At 46.2% G+C, this 22,714-nt stretch overlaps 1 protein-coding gene across 1 annotated transcript in view; it reads right to left on the minus strand.

Moving 5' to 3' along the window:
* LOC138273841 (lectin-like) overlaps positions 1-5,776 on the minus strand; it is a 96,825-nt gene extending 91,049 nt beyond the window's left edge. Inside the window, exons 1-2 of the mRNA XM_069218901.1 lie at positions 5,733-5,776; positions 1,426-1,496 (exon numbers count right to left, since the gene is read on the minus strand). Of these exons, the coding sequence (XP_069075002.1) occupies positions 1,426-1,483 (58 nt within the window). The 5' untranslated portion in view covers positions 1,484-1,496; positions 5,733-5,776. The remainder of the gene's footprint in view (positions 1-1,425; positions 1,497-5,732) is intronic.
* Positions 5,777-22,714: the final 16,938 nt, after the last annotated feature.

A 22,714-nucleotide genomic window follows, 5' to 3' on the forward strand; every position in this document is an offset into this window, starting at 1 on the left:
ATGGCCTGTGGTCATCTGAACACAAGCTAACAAGCGTAAAACAAACACGCAACGTACTGACACGAGTATGAGGCCTCAGACTGGGAAACTGAAACCGATTAAAGTCTGGATTTTTTGATTGCAAGATTAAGTGACACAAGAAACGACCAAAATGCACGTGCATTGATAAAGCTCATAGCCCTACCTTGAGAGAAACGTGCACACCTGGATAAAGCTCACAATTCGACTTCCACTGCGGTCAAACAGGTCAGCTGTCTAGACAGAGAACTTCAGTATGATCTAGTGCTAAAAGGACTATATGATGGCATTCTTTGTATGTTAGAAAACGCAGTAATGTCGAGGTCTAGTAGTCGGATTTGAAAATAGATCGCTCATAAAGCTAAAAATTTCAGCTTTAAGCAATCCATGCTGTTGTAGACATTCTTCGTAGGCATGCTAGCCCTTCACAGAGTGCTAAGGCAACTCCTGCAGCTTGAAAGCCTCTACAGCTTTCTTGATGGTAAATCAGTTTGTATCCAAACCAAGCCTGTCTTTCCCTCTTCCGACGTCCTTTTCCTGGAGTCCTTTCGACTCTTTCAGTAAACATTTTGTAGTGTCTCTGTCTTGAGGGGCTTATTTACAAGTGGCCTGTGCCACTGGTGCGTCACTTTTTGTGATGCACCGGTGGCGCAGGCTGCTGACCCATATATACAAGGCCACGCAAAGCCACTTTGTGTGTTTTTTTATGGCCTTGTAGATATGGAGCAGTGCAAGTGGCTGCGTTGCCTTACTTTGTGTCTGGGAAGAGTTTCCATGGGTGTTGCCTGGGTGTTCCCACGCAACATCCATGGATTCCGATGCATTCACAGATTTACAAGTTTTGTAAACCTGAGAATTAGCTAAAAGCCTGCGCCATCCCAGGGGTGGCGTAAAGGTGATGCAAAGGAGAGAAATATCTTTATTTCTCCTCATTTTTTCCTCCTTCTATGTGTGCTACATTTTGCAACACACATAGAAGGAGGAAATGCCTCTCTGGATTGTTTTTTGTGCAGGAAGGTGCCCCTTCCTGCACAAAAACAATCGTCCCCACAATGCAGGCACCCTTGTACCATGGTGCAAGGGTGCCTGTGTTGGCGCATGGCAGTAATTTGTGCGCCATTGCAGGGGAAAAGGGCAGGAATGAGCCGTATCTTGTAGATACAGTGCATTCAGGCCCTTTTGTTTTGACTCAGGGCAACACAGCAAGAAGGCTTGTGGTGCTGCCCTGTGTCAAAACATTGTAAATGAGGCCCTAAATTTGGACATCCTCATTCCTTAACACATCAGTTTGTTCAATATGGTATCCCCGTCCCATTACCTTCTAAGAAAACCTTGCACTAAATACAGTTTTTATTGCATCTAAAAACGTAATGAGAAGATTGCGGTGTTAATTACAGAAAACCTTACCTGCACTGTATGAGCACATCGCACAGAGCAGAATTATTTTCCCAGAAACGTCCCACATGATTGGCTATTGTCTGAAAAGAAGAGCAACAAGGAGTCAATATGCAAACTATACCTATTGTCAGTTCTTTCCACACAAAAAAGTACTCTGTTGTAGACGCTAAACATTGGAACTTTTGAACTGGCTCAAAATCACTGACTGCCCAGGTTTTAATGTTGACGGCTCTCATTATGGGTGTATAACAAAACGTGTCCAGGGGATGAAGGGGAGCATGATATGTTGACAGAGAGATCAACTTTTGGGTGAAGTCCAAGGCATGGGATCAGGCAGGGAGGAGAGCAAGCAGATTATTTTGAAGGTGGGGCGATAGAAGTAGGTGAGGGGTATGAAGCATGCTGTGATTTTGGAAAAATCACATAAACTCCACGTGCCTATCAAAAATAAATGTGTCCTTGTGGAATGTAACTGATGCTCATGTAAACACTCCAATACCTTCGGGTTCATTGTGTACTGTATAAAACTGCAAACAAAGAAAAATAAGGTAAAATGCAAACTAGGTATCATAAAAACAGAGTTGCAGGGGTAGGTCCAGCCTACTAATATGACAGCATAGTTCAGGTAATATGCAATGCAAGAGGTAAGGGTTTTTTGATTTGCCTCATAAATATCTATTTACTTTCAATAAGACGGAGAACTTTGTCCACCCCCTCATCATAGATTGTAAAAGATAACACCAGGTGCTTCCCCAATCACCAATAAATTGACTAGACAGTACACATTACCAGGACTGCCACCGTACTAGTTTGGCGAAAAACATTAGAAATAAAAGTAAAACAGGTATATCTTCTCTAAAATGACTGTAAACTATGAAAAAGGGATTCTAAAGGAATCATATGTAATCAAACGAAAATGCTAGTGCTCATATACAGTTTCACAAATTCTTCAGGTGAATTTTTCTTCATTATCATCTCCAGATGAGGTGTAATTTCTGGCCACGTCCCAAAGTATTAGACTACGTGGGTCTTGGATGGATTTGAACAAGAGGGTCACCATGCACCTATCTCATGGGTTTAGGCAGAGAAAAAGGCCTACAACTGTGTATCTAAAATCAGGGGCGATACAAACTGCAATGTTGTCAGATGGAAGGATGGCACAGCTGTATGCAGTCAGTAGGCATATACAAGTCAATATATTTCAATATTCCTCTTTGCAAAAGACCAAATATGGAATATTATGGACAAAATGATACTCGTGTATTTCAATTTCAATCACTTTACCTATGTTGGCTACACCGAATGAATTCCATGAAATAATCCATGAAAGGGTAGAGCTTTCAATAAATGCCTAATACATTTAGGATGTCATTTAGAGTTTATTGGATGTGTAACTTCGTCACAAAAGTGTGCCTTTTTACAAGTGCCATAGGATATAAAGCACTTTTAATAAGGTGTCAGGAAATCTGTCACGTTTGTGGCGTAGTAACCCATGCGCCACCTTCTAAATCAAGCTGCTCCTCTTATAACCATTCTCTCTAGCTCTCTCCACAAACATTACAGCTTCTGTGACACAACACCCACAGGTCATCTTATTTTAGCACTTTAGTGCTTTAGTTCCCTTCTTTCCCACAACGCACCCAGTTACTTTCAATAAGCATGCATACTTTCCATTCCTAATTTTTCACCCTTTCAGTGCTATAATTATATGAACCTTTTTGCCCCACCTCACTCAACCTCAGATCTCCTTAAAAATCCTGCCAAGTCTACAGTCCCCCCAGTAAGATCCATGACCGCACTAGGACTCTACAGCAGGGAGTCTTAGGGTCTGATTACAAGTGGCTGGGTTAATTCTGACCCATGGTCAAACCCCTGTTTGTGAATGGGTCGGAATTTAGAGGCTGGCTGTATGTAATGTATCCAATAATTATCGGATTGGTTAAATACCTCAACTGTTAAATTTTAGCAAGTCCAACCTGCCGAAATTGAACATACTATACCATGTCGATTTTGGTGGTTTAACTGCCAAATATGCATGTTATCTCCCACAAACCCCTATAAAGTGTTATTTATCGCACCACAGCACACGCCGTGGGTGCGATAAATAACACCTAAACTCGTAATCAGACCCTTATTGTAAGTCATTTATCCTTCCCCTTGACTCTCCGTAGCTACGGTGGCACTTCTACCTCATGTTCTTTACTGCCTGCTCAGTAGTCAGTACCCAGGCTCTGTCGCTAATTCTCATAGTTATGTATCACTACACTGCACGGTCCATTTGTCAAACTAGCGAAACTATTGTACTTAGCCTCCCACGACCTCTAGAGTTACCACTGATACACAAAGAGTGGGTCTGGAACAACAAGGCACTTTTGACAGCGTAACTTGCCCTTATGTGTTTTGTATGGGTATTCTCTTTTCTACAGACTGGTTTAAAGGGTCAAAAGGTAAGTAATTGGGAAATGACACTGGAACATGACTTTTAACATAATTATTTACACTTAATAAAGTGGTACTCAGTTCATTTTAATACATGAGCACACCATCACCCTACTTTCCTTCTTACCTCTCTGACAGTGGCGGCCGGCAGCTTTAGGAGGGGGGCCGGGTGGGGCACACACACACACACACATTTTTTCACACACAGACACGCACGCACATCCATTAACAACACCCATACCATTCAAACATGCACGCACGCACCAGACATTCATTTTAAAACATCACACTCACTCATTCTTTCACACATGCACGCACGCACATCCATTAACAACATTCATACCATTCAAACATGCACGCATGCACCAAACATTCATTTTAAAAGATCGCACACACTCATTCTTTCACACGCACGCCCATCCATTAACAACACTCATAACACTCAAACATGCACGTGCGCACCAAACATTCAATTTAAAGCATCACACATATACACACACACACTTACCTTCAGCCTCCAGGTCCCTGGAGGGTTGGGACTGCTGCCTTCCCTCAGCCAATGAGGGAAGGCAGCAGTCCCATTCTCGTCACAGAGTGGGATGGGGTCAGTGAGACTGCTGACCCCACCCCACCCCACTCTGTGACGAAGTGTCACTGATTGACACTCGCCCTGGGCGCTTCAGGGCTTAAACCTGAAGCACCCAGGGCGAGTGACAATGGGTGACGCTTACCTCGTTACCCAGGGGAGGGTCTCGAGGCACCTTTGCTGGGCCGAAGAGGTCACGCCCATAGGAACTGTGACCTCCTCAGCCCAGCAAAGTTCAGCTCAGGCAGCCAGGAGTCTGCGCAAATCGCGCATGTCTGCTCCTGGCTGCCTGACCTGAACATGAAGAGTGTCTGTCAGGCTGACCTGGGTAAAAGGTGGGAGGGGCGTGGCCCCTCCGCCCTAAAGGACGGGCCGCCACTGCTCTCTGAAATCTTTGGGCTCCTGCTGCCTCTGATTGAGTAACCTACATGTTGGTGATATGCAACGTCAGATTAGATCCGTGTCTTAAACTTCAAATCACAGGCCCGTATTTCTCATAGTACTGTGGTGCCTTTGATTCACCCAAGGGAGACACAATACTAAAGTCAGGTTTACCAAGCAACACAAAGCCAGTTTGCATGACCCTGCGGTACTTGGTAAATCTGGTGTGAAGCAAGGCAGTGCTTTTGTTACCCTACCTTGGGAAGGGGTTCAATGGGTAGAGTCTGAGTGTTCTTACACATCTAGCCATGGATCTTGGCACATTCGCAGATTTACCGAAATTGGGAATGCATCAAAATGCTATACCGTCCCAGGGGAGGCACAACTAAATCTGGCTCCAAATGGTTCATTTTGGCAAACGTATTCACAGCAGTTGGACATGCATCAATGTCAAATCTAGCTTTGTAGTTTAGAATGTGTGGGGAAGTAAATAAAGCCCTGCTTTCTTGCAGAGACCACCGGAAGCGCAATGAATAAACACAAAGGCAATGAATGTGAACTTCATGGAACTAAAAAAGAAAGAGAACAAAAAGCTCGTCTTCCTTTTAGATGTTTGACAGCTGGGGGTTTGCTTTGGGTGTAGCTTTTCACACTGTCTTCTGGCATTGTAACGTCATATATGAATAATTAAGGTAGTAGGACAAGTAGTGATGTCTCTTCTGTAGCAAGAAATTAGACAAAAAAGTGCTGAACAAGGAGGCTACGTTTCCTTATGTTACATCTCTAATGTAAACTAAATAAATGGAGGTGAATTCAGGCGAGTGAAACGACTTTGAACAGAAAATCAATTGCAAAAAACAACACCCTACCACTCTTACATAACTGTGTCAATGCAAACCCGTGGTCTTACCTTGTACCTCGGAGCAAGAAAGCTGTAGGTAGAGAAGACTTCTGTCTGGTCACAGCGTCAGGGCCGAAGGACTCTTATTAAATGACAGCAGCCACACCTCTCGTTCACCAACCAATCACCTCTCCTTCACCAACCAATCACCCAAAAGAATGCTACTGAGCAGTAATAATACACTTGTAGCCAGAATGGACACGAAGAGCATATCTTTGGCCCTGTGCCACCAAATATTTCTCGACCTCTACATACAAACATTCACATCTTTCCATTAATTTACTTTGAACTACTGACTAATGCAGGAGATATTCCGTGTTGGAAAAAAGGCACTTGAATTTTCTTTTTCTCATTTCCTTTTCCCATAGCTCCATCGTATTTCCACGTTTCCTGCATGGAGCATCGCTCTCACTAGATGGGGACAAATGCGATATCATGGCCCAAGTCATTGGTATTGATATATCAGTGAATATGCCGTTTTTATGTCATTAGTTTTTTATTTGTAGGGTACTGTGTGCTAATATGACTTTTTCAAACCGCATATTTTTCATCTCCAACCATCTGGGTGTTAACAGATGAACCCTTAAACTATTGAATAATGTTATTTCACTTTATTCTCAATCATTTGTTGTATACGTTTTGTTCAAAGGGACATGTTAAACCCATCAATACTGGAGCGGCACAGCAAACATCTTTGTCTCATATTTGGTGGACCAGTACATTTATTGTGGATTATTGCATTATCCCCTATAGTACTTGTATTAAGGTGAACTGGATATCCGTCACGTGTGTGCCTGTGTACTCATGTACCCATCCCTAGCTCGCTGAATCCGGCTTAAAGCTCGTTGTTTACTAGCACTTATGTCATGAACACATTTTTAAATATATAGATAAGGGGTTCTGGACACCTCCACCAGCCACTGGTTGCTTATGGGTCAGTCTGCTTCACCTACTACTTGTTGGAAGTGTCAGTCAGGTTTTGGATCAGCCCGTGGAGTATATATTCTTTACTAGTCTGACTGGTTAGCTAGTTCATTGGAGCACTAGTTGTATCATGACTGCTTCAATCTAAATGCATACTGAGAAGCGACACAACATTTCAATAAAATCCCGCAGTTATTATCATCTATGCCGACTACAGAGCAAGTGAGCAGTGCCGCCATGCACCAGGGCCAAAGACTGCTCCACTTAAAACCAACCTAGAGTCCTCGTACTCCCTTGTAGTTACCATCTTTGTGAGAAGCAAAATGCAGTTTGCAAAGTTATTCCAGTGGAAACCAATTGTTATCATCATGTAGACTTGCAGCAGGGCAGGTGAGCAGTGCCAGAGGTAGCACACATGGGGCCAAACCCCACTCAGCTCAGAGGACCACTCAACCTGGAGCTCAGCCTGAGTCCTTTTTTCACAGATCTATTTTTTTCATTTGTCAGTAGAAAAGAAAGCTTTTACAATGTGGCTCGAGCATTACTTCCTACTGTAGAAAAACAGATAGAGTCTTCCCCCCACGTTCTCCAGTTAGCGAATATTTTGAGGTGAAGTGTCCAGTTTACAGAACAACGATAGACATATGGTCTGAGATACCTGAAAGCGATGGGAGGGAGAGTGTGATGGGGGGATGAGACAGTGCTGGGAGCTAAGTGGATTAGTGAGGAAACAGGGGAGGACAGAGGGGTAAGAGGAGAGAGGGAGGGTTCTCACTCTAAGGTAGGAGCGCTTGAGTAGATGAAAAGGTGGTAGTGCCCTGATCATTGTGATATGACACTTCTGAACTGGAATCTAGCCATATAAGCTATGAGAGGTTGCCATGTTAGGTTTAATGTCCTCTTACTGTAGGCAACGTTGTGTGTGATCTGCTCCATAGACAGGATCTGCCGCATCTTGTGGAGCCATAGCGCCCAGGGGGGTGGGTCAGTTTTCTTTGAATAAAGGGAAATCCGGTGTTTGCTTGCATCTATTATATGGCTTATGAGGGACAAATCAGGTCCCATCATTCTCTGCAGTGGAGTTAGACATCTCCACAAGAGAACTGCTTTATCAAATGGCATTGGGAATCCCAGCCTGGCCTTAATGTGACCTAGGATCTTCTTCCAGATTGTCTTGGTGATCAGTATAGGGAAAGGTGCAGAAGACATTGTGACGCAAAGGGTTAATTAGTTTGAACAGTGTAGATCAGCGTGATGCCTGCTGAAACCTGAAACAACTGGAGCAGTCCACAATGTCGTTTTCAAGCTTGTTTTCCAACATTCCATAGATAAAATTATCCGCAGCTGCATGTGCATGTGTAAGAAGCAGGAAGTGTAGGAGAGAGACACGAAGGTCGTTCTAACTCTGAGAAAGGGAGTACAGGAAAAGGATGGAGAAAACAATGGCTAGGGAACAGCAGAGCAGCCAAGGGACATGTGCTGATAACATAGCTAGAAGATGCGTGTAAGGGATAGAATCCAAGCTTCAGGTTATTTAAGCACTGAAGCGCAGGTGAGGGAATTGAAGCTCACAGATGGGGTTGTGTAAGCTGCCATCGCCCAGCCCACATCGCTGCCTCCCTGGTTTTGCTGTCCTGAGACATGATGCTCCAGGGGGAGAGAGGTCCAAGCAGGCGCTAGAGGGCTTCCCAGCATTTGTGGATAAAGTTAAATTCCACCCAGGAATTAAAGGCCTTTGTTTCTCTGCTCTATTATTATTGATTATTATGCTTGAACTATGTTTATAATCTGAAGTATTCTGCTCATTTACATTTTGTTTCCTGAACGTCTTAATGTGAGCATGCTGCAGTAATTGAGAAATGAGTTTCGTATACAGTTAACCAATGCATATATCTGTTAATGAACTCTTTGTTCATACATAAATAGATGCTCTTTATTGCTGGTTTTAATTCTACTTCGTTGATGTGCCAAATGCATAAATTTTTCTGTAATTCTAGTAAAGCCAAATTGTGTTCATAATTGGCGTGTGGTCCTTCATTGAGCGTCCTTATTGACTTATATCGAACAGATCAGGTGTCAATCAGTCACCTGGATAAGACACTTGGTTAGTGTGCAATCCCATCAAATGTGCCTGAAAGAACCAAGTTCTTGGCCACAGCACCAACAATGGATAGAAACTGCAGGATACATTGAGAAGCAATCGATTAGGGTGAGGGAATATTGGAACATCTCTTTATACGCAGATCTGGTCAGTGGAATGCTGCACAAAGTTTGGGGTATGCTCTCCTTTAGCCGTTCCCAAATTGCTTGATGGGATAACCACGTCCAATTCAGTGGCCCACCTTGCCTGGTAACAGTGTGTAGATTGCGGTTTGGATTCTTGAAATACTCTATGGGACTGATTTAAGAGGCCCTAATGCTAAAGTAGCTTTTTACACGCGCCATATTTACAAAGTGGCACAATGGATGCATTTCACCATTTTGTAAACACTTGCACCACATTATGCCTGTGCCAGGTATAATGTATGGAAGGGGGCGTTCTCCCATTAGGGGGGGGATTTTTTTGGGCACTTTTAATGCCTGCTCAGACCAGGCATTAAAAGGGGGCATGCCATTGAATAGAATGGGCCCCTATGTACTCTGCAGGAGTAGCGCCAAAAGTTTGCCGCTACTCCTGCAGAGTACATCAATAGCGTCAGGAATTCTGACTCTATTGCCCCCTACCCTGCACCATGGTGTGCCGTATTTTAAATACAGCACACACATGGTGGGGGTAGAGGGGTGCAATGGGGGCAAGTAAAGTGGTGCTGCTCTGGGTGCAGTGACACTTTTCTTAAATCAGCCCTTATGTTTTAGAGATAAGTGCCTCAGTGCCCTCAAACCCACAAATCAAATTTTCAAATGCTGCAAACAGTCTGGTGGTCATCTTGTGATTGGGGGGATGCATGACTCAGTATTGAAGTTGGCAGTATCACAGCTTGAGTGCTCCACGGCATGAAAGTGTTGCTTACATTGATCAAAGAATTTGATATTGTTGTCTTTGAAGAGGTCACTCATAACCCTACAGCCGCTCCTGGTCCCAAATGTCCAGCACAGTCTTTGTGGGAGTAGCGCTCTTGAGGCATGCCGATCATGGTAGCCCTGCTAAGTCGCAATGAGTGCGACAAGCTGTGGCCCAGTTGATGTGTAGCTGATGCTTTTCACTCTCCGGTACTAGCCATTCCAACATGTATCAGAGGCTGGCCACCCAGAAGTACTCCAGTAGATTTGGACACACTAGGACCCTTCTGTCCATTGGAAGCATCAGTAATTTATTAGTGATTTGTAGTGTTTGGACTTTTGAAAAATAAGGTCAGCTCAGGCGGTCAAAGGCTTTTTCTGTGGTGAGCAAAAATGTCAGTGCAGGAACGTTGTGCTTGTGGGCCTTTTTGATCAAGTGGGCTAGACACCAGATGTTATCAGCCCCTTGCTGATCATGAACGAATGCAACTTTGTCCGGATATATGAGGCCTGGAAGCAAAGGATCCAGACACAAGGCCATTATTTTTATGTATATTTCAGTGTCTGCATTTAAAAGGGCAATATTCTAGTATGATGCACATTCTGTCAGGCCCTTACATGGCTTGGGGATCAGAGTTATCTATTGTTCACACATAAGGTGAGCAGTGTGAAGGGACCCATAGGTGAAGAAAAAGCCCACATGAGTAGGATCCTTGCCTCGTTGAGTGTAAAGGTTCTTGTAGTAGACAAGAAAGGTTTCCTAGTTATCCATCTCACTGAGTGCCCAAGGGCCAGAAGTATCAAGATTTTGGGTAGTGATTTCCAAATAGCGAATTTTAAGAAATCACAATTTTAGAAATGCAAAAAGCAATGTATCAAAATTGAAAATTGCAAATAGCGATTTCTTAAAATTCGCAAACGCTATTTGCGAGATGCAAATACAGAATCGCAAAAAAAATTGCAATTCGGTAAATTAAATTTCCAAATTGCGAAAACGGCAAACCGGAACAGCCTGATGACATCACAAGCAGGAAGTGAGTCAGCCCATGCTGTTTCCAGGAACCACACCCAAAGGAGCAGTGAGAGAGACACAGCCCAGCACCAGGGAGTCAGCATTGTGAGGAAGCCAGGACCAAACTGCAACCTGGCCAATGCTGGAAATGGGAAGGAGAAGGGAGACGGGAAGAGGAAGCTGAAATTTAGTGAGAAAGAATTGGAGGTGCTTATTGAGGAGGTTGTTGTGAACCATGACAGACTCTTTGGCAAGAGCTCACTCTAAGTACCTGAGAGTGAGAAGAGGAAAATCTGGTCTGACATACAGACAAAAATATGCGCAGTGGGTGTTGTGCAGAGCTCTGTGGAGGAGATACGCAAGTGATGGTACGACTTGCAGTCCCGTGCCAAGGAGAGGGTGGCCAGCAGGCTTAAGGAGGCAAGGAGCACCGGAGGTGGACCATCCACCCACACACCCTCCACCCCTATGGAAGACCTGGTGGAGTCCACATTGCTACCAGAAGCTGTCAGTGGTGTAATTGACATCGACACCTCAGGGACACCCAGCACCAGCAAAGGTAAGGCCAGTGATTATGTGTATCCCCACATCTGCATGTACACATGCCCCTTAGGAAATAAAACCTAGCTTGATGCACAATGAAAAGTAATCCATGTCACATCTTACATGCAACACAACAGTGCCTTCTGGGAGCGGTAGACCACAACCCTAAGGTGAAAACACCACATAAATAACAAGATAGTGGGCAGCCACATAGAGAAACCCCACAAATGGTTCAGGGTGACACAATTTATTTGTACATATAAAGCAACACTGTGGAAATCAGTGACAAATGCTAGAACTGACATTATCCTTGCAGATGACTCGGTCCCTGCTGCTGCAGGATCAGAAAATGTGGGGGAAGCAGAAACACAGCTACAGTCAGACTCAAATACAAGTGAGTCCTACAGTATTCTTCCAACTAGACGCAGGGCAAGGGTGTTACCACTGCCAGAGTACAACCTGGACTCAGATGAGATGCCAGAACATGACCCCACACCACCACCAGAGCCGAGTCCCACAGGAAGACAGCAGTCCATGCACCTGCGCCAGCACCAGTCAACTCCCCTTCGGAGGTGCCACAATGCAGGTAGACAGGGCACAGAAGAAGGAGTGGGCCCATCAATCTTTGGTGGCCTGGAAGCTTCTATGCTGAAGGTGCAGCGCCTGCAATGCAAACATTTGAAGTCACTGCACAGACAGTTTGTGTCTCACAATAACAATATGGGGTTACAAAACAACCACTTGGAGACCCTGATTGAGGGACAGCAAAGAGTTGCTGAGAACACCAAGGAGGTTACACAGGCCATTGGGGAACTATGCTCAGAGATACGGCAGGAGCGTGTCAGCCAGCGCAGGTGCCAGCACCAATATTTGGCTAAGTTGGACAGCTTCTGTAGATCTGTCAATCGGCTTGCAAGTTCTATAGCCCTGATATCACGGCGTGCCGTTGCCACACAGGTGGAGATGGCACATTGCAGTAGAGACATTGCACAGGGACTGGTGGAAATTACCAACGTAGTTGATGCCATGCAAACAGCACATAGTGCCACAACCTGCGAACTAGGTGTTGGTGACAGTGAGGAGTCCTCTAGCCTCAGCAGCCTGACAGTCCCTGTGATTGATCCGAGGCGTCGCAGTGCCAGACACAGTACTGCAGGTGAACCTGCTACTAGAGGTGCCAGCGAGGGTACTGAGCACTCGAGTGGAGAGCGTGGACGAAAGAAGTGAAGATGAGGGCTATAGGGGACCACCTCAACATGTGTAATTAAGTCATGCCATGATGGTAATAGTGTGACACTGTTAATAGATCATGTCTGCACATGGTGAATAGCTATGTCCTACTGACACAATGTTTACCTGAAGTCAAGGTAATAAACATGCTAACTACTGAAAAACATATTATTGAAGTGTATTTGTCATTACTTACATCACAAATGGTTGTGTGTGATGTCAGCCCGTCTTTGCCTGCCTTCAGCTGCACTGGTCCTGTCTGCTGGTATATGAGTCTGGCTCAGTGAGTTCAACTGGTATGCGCCTGGTGCCTGGTGGTTGCTATGTTGTGCAGGATAGCACATGTGGCCACAATTTTGCAGGCCGTCTCAGGGCTGTACTGTAGTGCACCTCCACTCCTATGGATGCACCTGAAACGGTTCTTCAGCAGCCCAAAAGTGCACTCAACCACATTGTGGGTAGCCCTATGTGCAGCAATGTACCTCCTCTCTGCTGGGGGGGCAGGGCTCAGGTAGGGCGTTAGCATATAGGTGTGCACTGCATAGGCACTGTCTCCTGTAAGCACAGAGAGTACAATGAGTACATTTGCTGTGTGTGTTATGCTTACATCAATGCATTATTGTGAACTATCATATTACCTAGTAGATATCCTTCCCCAAACTCCCCAGCTAGCAGTCTTGTGTGTATCCTGCTGTGGCGAAAGATGTAGGAGTCATGTGTGCTCCCTGGGTATCTGGCCACAAGATCGGTAATGATGTAGGAGGCATTGCATACCACCTGTATGTTCATGGAATTATGGTTTTTACGGTTGCGATACACGTACTATCTGTGGCTGATGGTGGACAGATTGCTACGTGTCCCATCAATGGCACCTAGCACATGTGGGAACTGTGCTATCTGGTGAAAATTAACTTTGGTTTGTTGTACTGCCTGTGGGGTGTTGGGGAATCTTATGTACAGTTGTATTCTGCTCAGCATGGCTTTGAGAAATGCATTGAAAAATCTAGAGAGGGCACTCTGTGATACCCCTCTAGCTGCTGCTATGACCCCTTGATAGCTCCCTGAGGCTAGTAGGTGCAGGGAGCATAATGCCTGCACATGTGTGGGTATGCTATTGGACCTGTGTGTTGTGCACTGCAGCATGGGTTGTAGCTCAGCTATCAGGTCAAGTATCATGGCTGAGCTTAACCTGTACTTATCATAAATTTCCTCCTCAGTCTGGTCAAAAATGGATATGCGCACTCTGAAAATGCGCTCCTGTCTCCTCCTCTCTCTCCTCAAACCTGCCAAGATCCTCATTCTCCTCGCCATGACGTAGAGTGCAGCCATTGTGGAAGAGGGTCTGAGGCATTCTGGGCCTCCTAATATAGGTTGCACCTGGTTACCACCTGGTTTCAGTTCATGGTAATTTGCATGTGCAAACCGCCATTCTGCGAATAATCGCAAATTGCGATTTTTTGCTACATCGCATTGCGAATCCATTTTTGCGTATCGCAATCTACATCTCGCATATCGCGGCACAAATTTTGGTAATCGCTGTCTGCGATTCGCAAATCTGTATCGCAATTAGCGCTTCGTTAACACCAATTCGGTAAATCAAGTTGCTATTTGCGATACGCTGCTTGCAACACGCAAAATCGTCTCTCATTCGCAAAAAATTGCAGTTTTTGCGATTTCTAAAAATCACACTGCGAATGCATATCATACATCATGAAACACATTTTTGCATTCGCAAACGGCCATTCTCACCGTTTGCGAATTCAAAAACGCTTGATACATCTAGCCCCAAGTGCCTCTCTCTCTCTTGAATCATGAGATATGTGTCTTGGACTGGCAAGCCCTCAAATCGTGGGGCAAAATAGTACCCACCTTGTCACCGTTCTAGTAATACCATTGTCCTGTCATCAAAAGGGTGCATTCTGCACAATTGGTTTTCAGTTAGTCTATGACTATTGCCAACTTTAGCTAAAGGAATTATGGAGTTTTTGTTTATCAAGAGCCTTTTACTCCCTCACCTCTGTAATTAGAGAGTTCTTTACGAGTCATATTTTTCTGGCACTGCTTTTTTCCTATGTATATGATGGTGCCTTTAATTGTGCTTTTGAAAGCATTCCATAGAGTGTATGCTGGGACTTCTGTGGGAACATTATGCACAAACTAATAGTTAATGGCTTCTAATATGTCTGCCCTGTTCACTGGGTCGCTCAGGAATTGGGGATTCTGTGCCAGGACACTCACTATCGGTGGGAGCATGGATCTCTATGTAAGGTGAGTTCACTATGGGCATGATCTGACACGCAGATATCGAATATGTCAGAGGTTGCAAAAGGTTGCGTGGAGAGAGTGTTATGAATAAGCAGTTGATTCATGAGTACGAGGTCTGAACGTGCAAGTGATATGTACAGTCACTGATATTGGGGTGGAGGTAGAGCCAGGTGTTCAGTAGACCCATTTGGCTATCTCCTTTTTAAGAAGGGCGGAATATGTCTCACTTCCCTGGTACGTGTTGGTATTTCTATCACCATCAGGCTCTGGCACTATGGAGTTAATGTCGGATTTTTCCGGCAGTTAAAAAAAAAAAAGGCGGTCTCCCACACTTTAAAAAAACAATTTGCCCCCAAGTGGGCCAGTTGCCAGTGGCATTGGGGGATTAAAAAAGGAGGGTGCTGCATGGGGTCACCCTCCTAGAGTTTTTATTAGCCCTGGGCACCACCACGTTCCGGGGTAAAATCATTAGTTAATATGGCTGGTGAGGCCCCCCCCACAGCCCAGGGGATCGCAACCTCCCATGGCTAATTCTGAAATTTATGATGGAGGCCCACGTGCCTCCCATGCAGACCTGGGGACTGCCACCTCCCCGAGACAATTTATACAATTAAGGGGTGCTGGCCTTGCCCCGCAGCCTCGGGGAATGCCAGCTGCCCGGGGCTAAATGAAAGGTTGGAGGAGGGCTGCATAGCCCACCTCATGAAGCCCATAATTGCCCTGGGAACAGCCACCTCCCAGGGCCGGCTTCTGCTAAGTTCTGGGAGCCCACCCCTGGAACATAGCTGTTTGCTCCTACTTGGTGGAAGATTTTACAGCTCCCTCCAAGTCAGAGCAAACACTGTGCTCCCAGCAAGCCAGAACTGTCAAACAGCTCTCACTTGCTGGGAACAGAGGTTTCCTTTGTTTCCCTGCCCCCAGACATGTGGGCAGGGAAACAGAGGAAACTATTGCTCTCACAGACAGGGAGCTGCATGTTTAGCAACTCCCTGTCTGTGACAGCAGTGCTGGCTCCAACAGGATACAGGAAGCTGGCTAGGACCGCAGGGGTCTTGAACCTCTCCCTCGGTCCCATTGTACACTGGATGTAGCGTGTATACATACCGGGACGTGTTGGTGACGTATATGTTCTGCATTGTCAGGGTGGTATTTTCCATATGGATAGTTATTTTTAGAAATGTACCTTCTATGTCACGTGTTATCGAAGTAGGGACACTCCTAGTATGAGATTTGCAAAGCATTACAACCCCAGCTGTTTTAGTGGAAGGTGATGCCATGTGTATAAAGGTAATGTCACAGTCATGTTGGGTCAGCTATCTCCATGCTTGTCTGTGTTTATTGGGGAGTTTAGGCCTCTCATGATCAGTGAAAGGGGCTTCAGGGTAAGCAGGAGATCAACAGAAGTCAGAGTTGGTGTCAATCATGAGGGTTGTTCATGAAAAGTTTCTCAAATGTCATCTGGGTATGACTGAGTTGCTTTGACTGTATATTGGATGTGATTCCCCCAAAATCTAACCCCCGAGAAGATCAAGGCTGAGTAGAGGAGATATGGAATGTGAAATGAATGAAAGTAAGAGAAACTAGGTAGCCAATTTGACCATACAATAGAAATGTCCATCTCAAATATATGGGTTAAGAGGTGGAACCCACTAGTAGTGTAGTACGGAGGGCAGGCAGGTCTCATGATACATTTCTGGCAAAAGACGGAACTGAGAGTATCTTTGCTCCCTTAAGTCCCTTCTGACCCTCTGTAGTGTCCCTGGTGGAGTGGCTGATGAAGCTCGTTGGTTAGGATCGTTTGGGAGAGGGGGATGTCAAGAGAGAGTCTCCACACAGTAGAGCATTTTGCTGCATTTTTAGATGGTGGGAGATTACTGCAGCTTTGGCTGTTTCTGTGTTTTTGGGCCCCCTTTGTCTCAGATTGTGGTGTCGGGTAGATGTTTGCCACACAGGGCATTGTTCCAGTCTCTCTGGTTGTTCAGATTGTGATTTGGCATCAATTACCTGGTCATCTGGAAGTACCAGGAAATCCTTAGCTTCTGTTAGTGAATGCAAGACTTTTTGTCAGCCATTCCACTGAAAGATTAGACTTTACAGATGGTCCCACTGGTATCTGCTGTTGCGGTCTCTCAGGGCAAGCTTGATAGAATGGAAGATTCTACGCTTCTGAAGTGTAGTTAGTACCTGGTCTTGAAAGAAGTGTATTGCTGTGCCTCTGAAAACTGAGGTAGTCATTCCGAGTTGGCGGTCACTACCGAAGACCGCCATGTAAAAGGCTGCCTAAACACCGCCAGCGATGGCAGAACAAAGACCGCGCATTACGAGTAACCCACCCAAAACCGCCAAAAATAGACCAAAAAAACAACACCCTCGGCCCAAACGACGGTGGAAAGGAAGCGGTCGTACCACCGCGACGCCGAGATCCCACCGGCTGCCAAATAACGAGTTACAAATCAGCATCACGGATCCCAACACAGCGGTAATCCATTGGCGGCCAAAACCGCTGTAAGAAAAAAAAGGCACCACTGCATTAACACTGCACCAGAGTAGACAACACTAATACCCAACACCTGAGACACATACACACACACCTATCCACAGCGCTACAAAGCACACCCCCAGACATACCCAGAACCCTTTGCAACTAGAAATTGTGACAGAGCGAGAGAAGAGCACACTGAAAGGAGGAACTGCACCAAGATACCACATGCACCTACATCCTGTGCACGCATCACACAACACACCACTGCACACAAACACCATAGAGCACACGCACATACCACCACACAAATTCACAAGCACAAAAAGCACACTCAGACTCCCTGCACAACATACACCCCCACCCACAACACAACCACCTTGGCACCACAAAAAAAAAAAAAAATCACAGAAGAGGAGCTCAGGGTAATGGTCGAAGAAATAGTCAAAGTGGAGCCGCAACTGTTTGGAGCACAGGTCCAGCAGACATCCATAGCTCGGAAGAACGACGTATGGCAGAGGATAGTCAACAGGGTGAATGCAGTGGGGAACCATCCACGCACAAGGGAGGACATAAGGAAGAGGTGGAACGACCTTAGGGTGAAGGTATGGGCCATGGCTTCCAGGCATCAAGTAGCCATCATGAGGACTGGTGGAGGACCACCACCACCTCCCCCAGAAATGGCACCATGGGAGGAGATGGTCCTGGCCATTCTACACCCGGAAGGGCTAACAGGAATAGCCACTGGACTGGACACTGGTAAGTCCACTTTACCCACCGGCCAACATGTCCCCGTGCACTGCATGTACCCCTACCACCCTCTCACCCCCTCACACCACCCAAACATGCACAAACCAACCATTTACCCTATACCCACCCCTGCCTGCCACAGCCCCCCACTGACACCATTCCATCACAGCCCCACCTAGTGCATGTATGCCTCACACAACATCAAGTACCACAGCTACCACAATGCAACACTCCCTACCCTTGCATGACTGCTACATCCACATCACTGCTCTGCAATAGCATGTCAAATCATGTCAGTCCCCATCACCAATAAGTAGTAGGAATGCACATCAGTACATAGCTATGACAGTAGCACGACAAATAATCAATGTACTACAAAAAAGGCCCATTGCAACTTTCCACTGATGGTAACACAAGCAGTGGACTGGTAATTGTCAATGCCATTACTGATCTGCAAATACAGTTAATGACGGCATACAACCATGTGTCTCACTGCAACAAAACCATCATCTGACATAATACCTCTTATTGCACAGGCCTCCCAAGTACTAACACACAGCAGAGGAGCCCAGTGACAGACAGCCCAGGCCTGGAAGCAAGTCCAGTAGGGGAGGACTCCCAAGGAAATCTGGATTTGGACAACGAACCTGGCCCATCAGACATGAGTGGCCAGTCCACCACCACCAGCCTCACCCTGCCCACTACTCAAACCACCTCCCCTGTGGCAGCCAGTGCGCAGCAGAGCCCACCTTCCCATACCTGTGTCCCAAGGTCACATCAATCTTCAGTGTGCCCCACAGGACAGGGGCAGGAGTCAACAGGCCTAACACAAGACAATGACGGCCCTGGTGTCAGTAGGAAGGGGCACACTGCACCAGGGGCTTAGGCACAGGGTGCAAGGGCTAGTGGGAGGGCAATTGTGGGCCAAGGGACGAGCCAGGTACAGGACATGACTTGCCAGGAGGCCGTCACCAGAGTCCTGGGAGCCTACCAGCAAACCCACGACAAGATGGGCCAGATAGTGACCACCTTGCAGGACACCCAGAGTCTGCAGGGGGAATACCACCAGGAGGCCAGGCAGCAGTAGCAGGCCCTCAATGCCACCATGGTCTCCATATTGGTGGAGTTCAGGGAACTCAATAACATCCTGCGGACATCCACCACCCAAAAGCAGGCCCCATCCAGTAGTCAGCCAACACCACTGCCCTCAACATCAGCAGCTGCTACTGGAATGGAGGCCCAGCAGGAGGACCCACAGGCCACCAGCACCCCTACCCCTGCAGCTGAGGAACCCCCCGCAAAAGAGGTCGTCCATCCAGACATCCTGCAGGACCGCAGCCCGAGACCAAGCCCCCCACCAGGAAGTGATCTCCCTTCTGAACTGTTACCCTTGTGTGCCACTGTTAAACCCTGTTGGCTGGCCAATACCAAGGTCACCTTTCTGAGGCAAATGGATGAAGGAACTGTGAACCAAACAGCTGTACCACCCACTTTGAACATCACCTAGAGCATTACCCCACTCCTCAGGACTGTGATAGTCAACACTTAATAAACACCAACTATCACAAGTCATGGTGCATGTCTCTTCATTGTTTGTATTAGCAATGGTGTCACAGGACAACAAAAGAATACACATGTCTACACAACAATAATGTCAAAGTCACAGATTTAGTGGGATACTCCAGCAGGTGTGTAAGTACATCTATATTGTAGTTACATCCACTGTCAACTATGCCAACTGGCAACTCAGCAAGCAGATTGCAAACAGAGATGTCACCTGAAGAGAGGAAAATAAATGGAATGAGGTACAATGTTGCAAGTAATGTGATCCAAAGTCATACATCAGCAGCAGTTGCATGCAAACACAGGATGAGTGTCGTCCCAGCAGCTATGGTATACCATATGCAAGGGACTGCATAGGCATTCAAACATGTGTGGGACAGGAAAGATGTAACATAGGTCGCATTCTCTACTGTACACCTCCCTGAGTAGTCAGGAATATCTACTTGGCACACAGCAGTAGAGAATGCAGCATGACATGCCTACGCAGCAGGACAAGACTAATAAGTCCCCCTAACATATCCCCACACAGGCAGACTGAGGACCCTAAACCTTTAGTACAACTATATGTCTGTACCGCAATGACACCAGCATTCCACATATGTCTTTAGCAGCTGTGCATTTCCACTACCTCTCATGGTAAGTCACCTACCCTTCAAGGTTGTTAACCAACATGTAAGGCTCTAGTCCCCACACATACCTTGATGCATGCAAATACTGTCTACAGACTGGCTTCATCAATACATCTCCCATGTGCAGATGATATGCAATGCAGACATACCTGTACATCAATGAAAGTAGTGACGAATCATGTCAGTCCTGTTGCCATGTGCCTCGTCCTTGTCAGCCTCCCACTCAGCATCAGAGTCTGCGGCCACAAACACCGCTCCAGCATTGATGTCCCCCTTCTCCAACAGTAGGATGTGCCTTCTGAGGGCCAGATTATGGAGCATGCAACAATGATCTTGCAGACTTTCCCTGGTCGGTACTGTAGGGCACCACCTGACACATGGAGGCAACGAAATCTAGCTTTCAATAGTCCGAAGGTCCGCTCAATCACCCGCCTCATCCGGCCATGTGCCTCATCGTATCTGTTCTCCCCTAATGTTTTTGGATGTCTCACAGGTGTCAGGAGCCAGGGCAGGTTGGTGTATCCAGAGTCACCTGTGTGGAAAAGGGAACATGACCATAGGTAACAATGCTCGGCAGAGAGCTGACTGTGTTGTGAGGGGCAAAAACGTATAACATGGAGAGCAGTACATATACCTAGGAGCTAGGCCCTTTCTCCCTGTAGCTGTGACATCATTGCAGGGACACTGCTGTTCCTCAGGATGTAGGAATCATGTACTGATCCAGGGAATTTGGGGTTCTCATGTGTAATGTATTAATCTGCAAGACACACCACTTTTACATAGAGCGAATATATACTCTTCTGGTTTCTGTACACCTGTTCATTGATCCTCCCAGGTACCAAGCCTATGTGAGTCCCATCAATGGCCCCAATTACATGTGGGACATTTGATATGTTGTGGAAGGCAGCTTTTATCGTGGGAAATTCTGGAGGTAGTGGGAACCTAATATACCTGTGCACATGCTTGAGTAGGGCATCCAGCACATCCTGCAACACCTTACAGAATTGGGTCTGTGAAAACCCTGCAGCCAGTCCCACTGTGACCTGAAATGAGCCACTCACCAGGAAATGCAGGACTGACAACACCGGGAATGTTGGAGGAATGGCATGGGGATTCCTCAAACCCGGCAGGAGGTCTTGCTTCAACTGAGCAACCAGTTCCCTGATGCACAAACGGTTCAGTCAATAGGTCAGGATAATGTGGTGCTCTTCAATGGTTTCAAGATCTACGAGTGGCTGGTAAATTGGCGCATTCCTCATCACTGCATAGTGGCGAGATCTGTGTGGGGACACAAACAACACCCTGTGAACCTCCCACAATCTAGGCTACTAAGTATGACAAACGACAGTCATGAGGTATAAGTCATGTAAGTTGCCTGTCATGTTGTGGAAATACACATTACTCCACCCTCCATTCCTAACCAGACGATGTCACATCATTCCTGTTGAAATGGAAGTATACAGGATATGTACACGTGCACCTTCCATGTGTTCATATATGCTGACAAATGTTGTGACATGTGTGGAAATGTCAGCAGAGACGCACTGCAATGTGTGACCCAACGTAAGTATATGTGAGGACATGCAGATAGTTATGGTATTTGAACTCAGGACAGTAGTGTCACGGACTAATATGGCATCCCCATGTCCGGCATGCATTGGACAGCTGGAAGTGACTTTGTTCTGCCGGCGGAAGTCGTCATGGCGGAGGGCGGTCTGAACCGCAGTGCAACTCCTCATTGGTTTACATTGATGTCAATGGGAGACTGGGACCAAAGACGATCATCGCGGGCGGTGACGGTCATGACCGCTGTAGTCGTGACCACCATTTTGTGTGGGCCAGCTCACTTGACTCCTGGTATTTGGGCAGTACAGGCCTGTTGGAAAATGGGTTATTGGTAAGGGCAGGTAGGTACCTACACCTAGCAACAAGCCACTAACCTCCAATTAGGTACAGTTAGGTCTCAGTAAATTAATCCCAGCTCAACCCTTGGTAGCTTGGCAACGAGCGTCAAGGCTTAACTTAGGAGACAAAGTGTAAAGCATTCAAATATCACAAAACAGTAATTAAATAAAACACAGGAAACAGTTTAAAAATCCAAAACCAATTTATAAAAATAGTTTATATTTTTATCTTTAAAATGACACAAAAACGAATAAAATCGGTTCAGGGGAACCGGAGATATGAATTTTTAAAGTATTATTATTTTCTAGCGCTTAGAAACAAAAAGCGCCAATCGGGTCATCTGGTTGCACCAGGACCGGGGCAAAGTCAAAGTTTCAGGCCGACCGCGATGGAGCCCTGCTCGGCTACAAGTCGCGGGAGGCCTCGGTTAAAAAGTTACCTTCTGACTTAGTCTCTTTTTTGAAGTTTTTCTTCACCGGGACGAACCTGCCAGTTGAATCCGACCTCCTGGAGCCCTTGTCCGGATACTCGAAGTCGGTTTCCTCGGTGGTGATTTTTACCTTCGGACTTAGTCGTTTTTTCGAGATGAAAATCCTTCGACCGGGGTAAACCTGGATCTTGATCCGACGTCCATGGAGCCCTTCTCGGATACGATGGCTGGGAGGTCCCGGTCAACTTTTTACCTTCGGAC

This window comes from Pleurodeles waltl, chromosome 2_2 (genome assembly GCF_031143425.1).
Source record: "Pleurodeles waltl isolate 20211129_DDA chromosome 2_2, aPleWal1.hap1.20221129, whole genome shotgun sequence".
Taxonomy (NCBI): Eukaryota; Metazoa; Chordata; class Amphibia; order Caudata; family Salamandridae; genus Pleurodeles; species Pleurodeles waltl.